The 4164-nt window shown below is 31.7% G+C and overlaps 1 protein-coding gene across 1 annotated transcript; it reads right to left on the bottom strand.

The window, feature by feature from the left end:
• Positions 1 to 445: 445 nt before the first annotated feature.
• On the bottom strand, positions 446 to 2916 carry LOC108754156. Its single transcript, XM_018496249.1, has 3 exons — positions 2871 to 2916; positions 1533 to 1801; positions 446 to 977 (listed from the first exon to the last, which is right to left on the bottom strand). The coding sequence occupies exons 1-3, from the start codon at positions 2904 to 2906 to the stop codon at positions 449 to 451; spliced, it is 834 nt and encodes a 277-aa protein (XP_018351751.1). The 5' UTR covers positions 2907 to 2916; the 3' UTR covers positions 446 to 448.
• Positions 2917 to 4164: the final 1248 nt, after the last annotated feature.

Below are 4164 nucleotides of genomic sequence, written 5' to 3'. Positions count from 1 at the left end.
CGCGAAAGAATTGTATTAGATAGCGTTATATTTATATGGATTTATATGGCGCGATATAAAATCAGAAGTCAAGAATGTTATGAATTACGTGCGATAGCCTTCAGGCAATAGCAGTCTAGATATCATCTAATATTTTATCATATACGAATTATGAGAAATTCTTATAAAGCGTATTCTAGAATCTCAGAGCATGACGACACGTGTAAGAAATATTTCGCTTACCTGTCGATCATTTTATTAATTTTTTTATATAGATATTCCATCGATATTATAATCTATCTATTGTTATTTATCATACATTTTGATAATTGTTCTATGAGAATAAATTTTTTAAATTAAAGTTAACAAGCTAACTAATTCAAGTTATCATTTTATTATTACATATTTGGTAACATTATCATATTTTCAAGCGCAAATTAATGATATACATATATATTTAGGGTGTTTGCTATCTTCTCGTGTAAATCGGCTCCTCATCGAACTCGTATTTGTACTTGCCAAAGGGCTGATGATTGTGGATGTTGTTTGCCGCCAAATACGCGTATACGCGAGGATTTCGCGGTCCAGGCACGTAACGCCCGTATCGGGACAATACGAGGGCTAGAACGGGATTGGGTGGCGGATGTACCTTGCTATTATAACCATCATCGTTCAGAGTACGACTTAAGAAACGATCGAGGGCCTTGATGACTGCCGTTATGTCTTGTGGTCTTCGATGATAATATGTCTCAACTTTTCCATGATACGGCAGTTTATCGTCATCCAATTCGTCTGTCAGATATCTGTCAAGTACCTTGACATCCTGATCCGCGAATCGAGGTACGTGACGATGATATTCTCGGATATCTTGAGGTCCCGATAACGTTGACGTCGTCGTCACGGTCGTCGTCGTCGTCGACAGTGCCGGCGGAGGCGACGGAGATGCGTTCGGCACTTTCGCCGAAAGCCAAACGTCCTGACGAATTTCTGTAGGGAATCTCCGAGTAGAAAAAGAAGATATAATATGTGTACGAAATGCAAATATAATTCATTATATATTTAAAAATCTTGTTTAAAAGTGTTTTTAAATCAATATAATTTTTAATTATATTTTTTTAGCACGATATTGAAATTTAGAAATTTTAGATTTTCTTCTCCATTGCTGAAAATCGGAAATTGTGATAAATAATCTTCAACTTTAGCTCAGAAAAAATCGATGCTAAAGTGGTAGAAGTTTTTATATGTATATAAATATGTACAAATATGTAAACATATATAAATATTTACGTATTATATGTAAATTTTTACATAAGTTAAAAATTATTTCCAATTTTTAGCAATGAGAATTTCTTAAAAAGAAAATCTTTAAGTAAAATTTATAAATTTCAATTTTTATCGTACTAAAAAAATTAATTATTTTAATTGAAACATCCTAATAAATAACATTAAAATATCAAAATTTTGTAGATACCATCTTACGTATATTCATAACTTCTTTTTCTTCTTTTACATACTTTCGTAATTACGAAAAAGAGAAATAACAACTTTAATACCTCTGAGGACCCGTTTGCGACTTCTGCTTGTGATTACTTAAAGTCGACGCGGATTGAAGCCCCATTGAACGGTCTGCCTGTAGATTTCTGGAGGAAACTAGTTTCTCCAGATTGCTGTTGATAATGTGATGATCATCGTATTGATGATTGGAATGATTTGGAAATGAACTGGCAGGCGGCAGATAACTATACCGCTGACGCGATATATTCGTCGGATCCAAAGATGTCTTGGTCACCATTATAGCACTTGTCAAGCAGATGCGCATCGCCTACATTCAGGTAAGGTATATATTTGTTAATCGTATTCGCATCTGTCTTCCAAAAACACATTCTTATCATGCCGTTCTGTTATACGGTGGCACAACGCCAAACTCATTTTAAGACCAGGGTCGATGCACCTAAACACCCTGAGCGAAAATATGAGTCAACAGCCAAGTTCACGGTACCGATAGCTAATTTAGACTATTCAACTTTTTACTTTGCGATTCTTATTGTGCGATAAGAAAAATCATGTTAAATAATAAACGTTAACATGTTGAATAATAAACGTAGGTATGTCAACTTCAAATCTTGATTAGTATTATATAAACCGTACATAATAAAAAAATGTATGTAAAATTATATTAACAACAAGTGGGAATTAAATCACACATTTATAATAAAAATTTACATAGTTATCGTTTTCGTATAACTCTCACATAAAATATTTCTTACATAAATCCAATTTAATATTGGCCAATTTAATTTTATCACTAAAAGTAGTGATTAATTATTTTAAGTATTAAAAGCATACGGAAAGAACAATTTTGCTGAAGTATTTAAAAATTTAGCTAGACACAAATCTAAAAATAATTTTCATATATTACCATAAATAAAATAATTGGGTAGAACGTCCAAGCTGATTATTAAGACAAAACTTTTTGCAGCATTGCTCACTATAAATTTTTCTACAATTATTTTAATGACTCAACAAAATTATTCTCAGATTTGTATCTATCCAAATTTTTAGATGTCAGCAAAATTGTTTTTTCAGTGCACTGTTTAAAATAAGTAATTAACATGACGATCTTTCAGTATTGTATTAAATTTCTATAAGGGATACATATATAATTGTCACATAGAAGATTAATATTTTTATTACAAATTGTATGATTTTTATTTGTTGTTCTTATAACTTCACATATTTTCAGTCCATTTTACGTCGCATAGAGTTGTTCTGTTTAAGTCAATATACAATATTTTTATTCTGTGTTTTCTACATATCGTCTTCACACGCAGTCTCGTTCGAAGAACGTATCGCGAAACACAATAACTTAGATGTTTTGGAACTCTCGTTACCAGACAGACAATGTTGAGTTTCTTGGCAACGACCATCCTCCTTCTATTTCGTAAAAAGGACTAAGACGGCGGCACGCACTTTGCGTGCCATTTATACAGTGTGCCGTCGCGTCTGCTTAAGAGCCAAGTCTTGTTCTGGCCAGGAAATGCGTAGAGTTATGTTACTCCCTGTCTTTGTTCTTTACACGCAGATTTCTACATTTTCCCCCCTTTCTCCTATGTCAAGACCGGTACGTCATTTACGCAAATTGTCAAGCGTTATTAGAAACTTTCCTTTTGTTTCCGAGAAGACGACTGCGGGACGAATTTTGTATGACGAATAACTTCTGCTTCATTTAAATTTCTTTTGTCGTTTCTTTTTATATTGTCGGAACAGTAAACTTTTGTTATACTGATTACAGATGCACTTTCGGATAATAAAAATATATCTTTTATCGCTCTAAAGAAAACGCTTTTTATAGAAAAAGAAAAATAATTAAGACATATCGATGCAATAATAATTATTATAAATATAAGTTTTAATAAAAAAAAGTCGATACAAAAAAAACAAAATATGCATTATGAGAAAAATTGCATAAGTCTAACTATATAATTTTGCAATAATTGCGCGACAAATTAATTAAAAAGTAATCATAAAGATATTGATTATTATTTCCTGTCTCGTTTAAACGACAAATACAGGACCGATAAAATAGTGACCTGTGCTAATAATAACTTCATTTTAGTACGTATTCTTCTTCTAGAGTACGCAACGTTACGGCAGAGAGAAACCTGAGAATGGACACAGGTCGGTATTCATAGTCAGATTCATAGTCAGATCTTATATTCAAGACCATTTTAAGTATTGTCTTAAGAACCAAACAGAGGGCCGTATTATATCTTAAGACATTACTTTAGACAGTCTTGAAATAAGAATGAACTATAAATATCGTCCACAATCAATATTTTCTTGTGATATTTCTATATACTGTACAAATAAGTACTCTGAATAAAAGTATTCAGGAAATTTGAGTTACTTTCGTACGACATGCGATCTGTTTCATCGACTGCTAGTACATGATCTAAAGAGAAGCTATATCATTCTATGGATACTTTTCATTTGGTAATATAGAATAGACAAAATATGTAGAAAACCAAAGAAACAATAATATTTGTGTCATCAAATGAAAAGTTATTAATTTTTTATATATATCTTTAGTCACAATTTGTAAAAATAGCACCCTATGCATTTATCGCCACTACTATTTTATCAACAGTCGAAAAAATATATAATTTATATCATATTATTATGGTT

Source organism: Trachymyrmex septentrionalis, unplaced genomic scaffold, assembly GCF_001594115.1.
Source record: "Trachymyrmex septentrionalis isolate Tsep2-gDNA-1 unplaced genomic scaffold, Tsep1.0 scaffold77, whole genome shotgun sequence".
Lineage (NCBI taxonomy): Eukaryota > Metazoa > Arthropoda > Insecta > Hymenoptera > Formicidae > Trachymyrmex > Trachymyrmex septentrionalis.
Note: the sequence above shows the minus strand (reverse complement) of the source record. Positions and strands in the feature narration are given on the sequence as shown.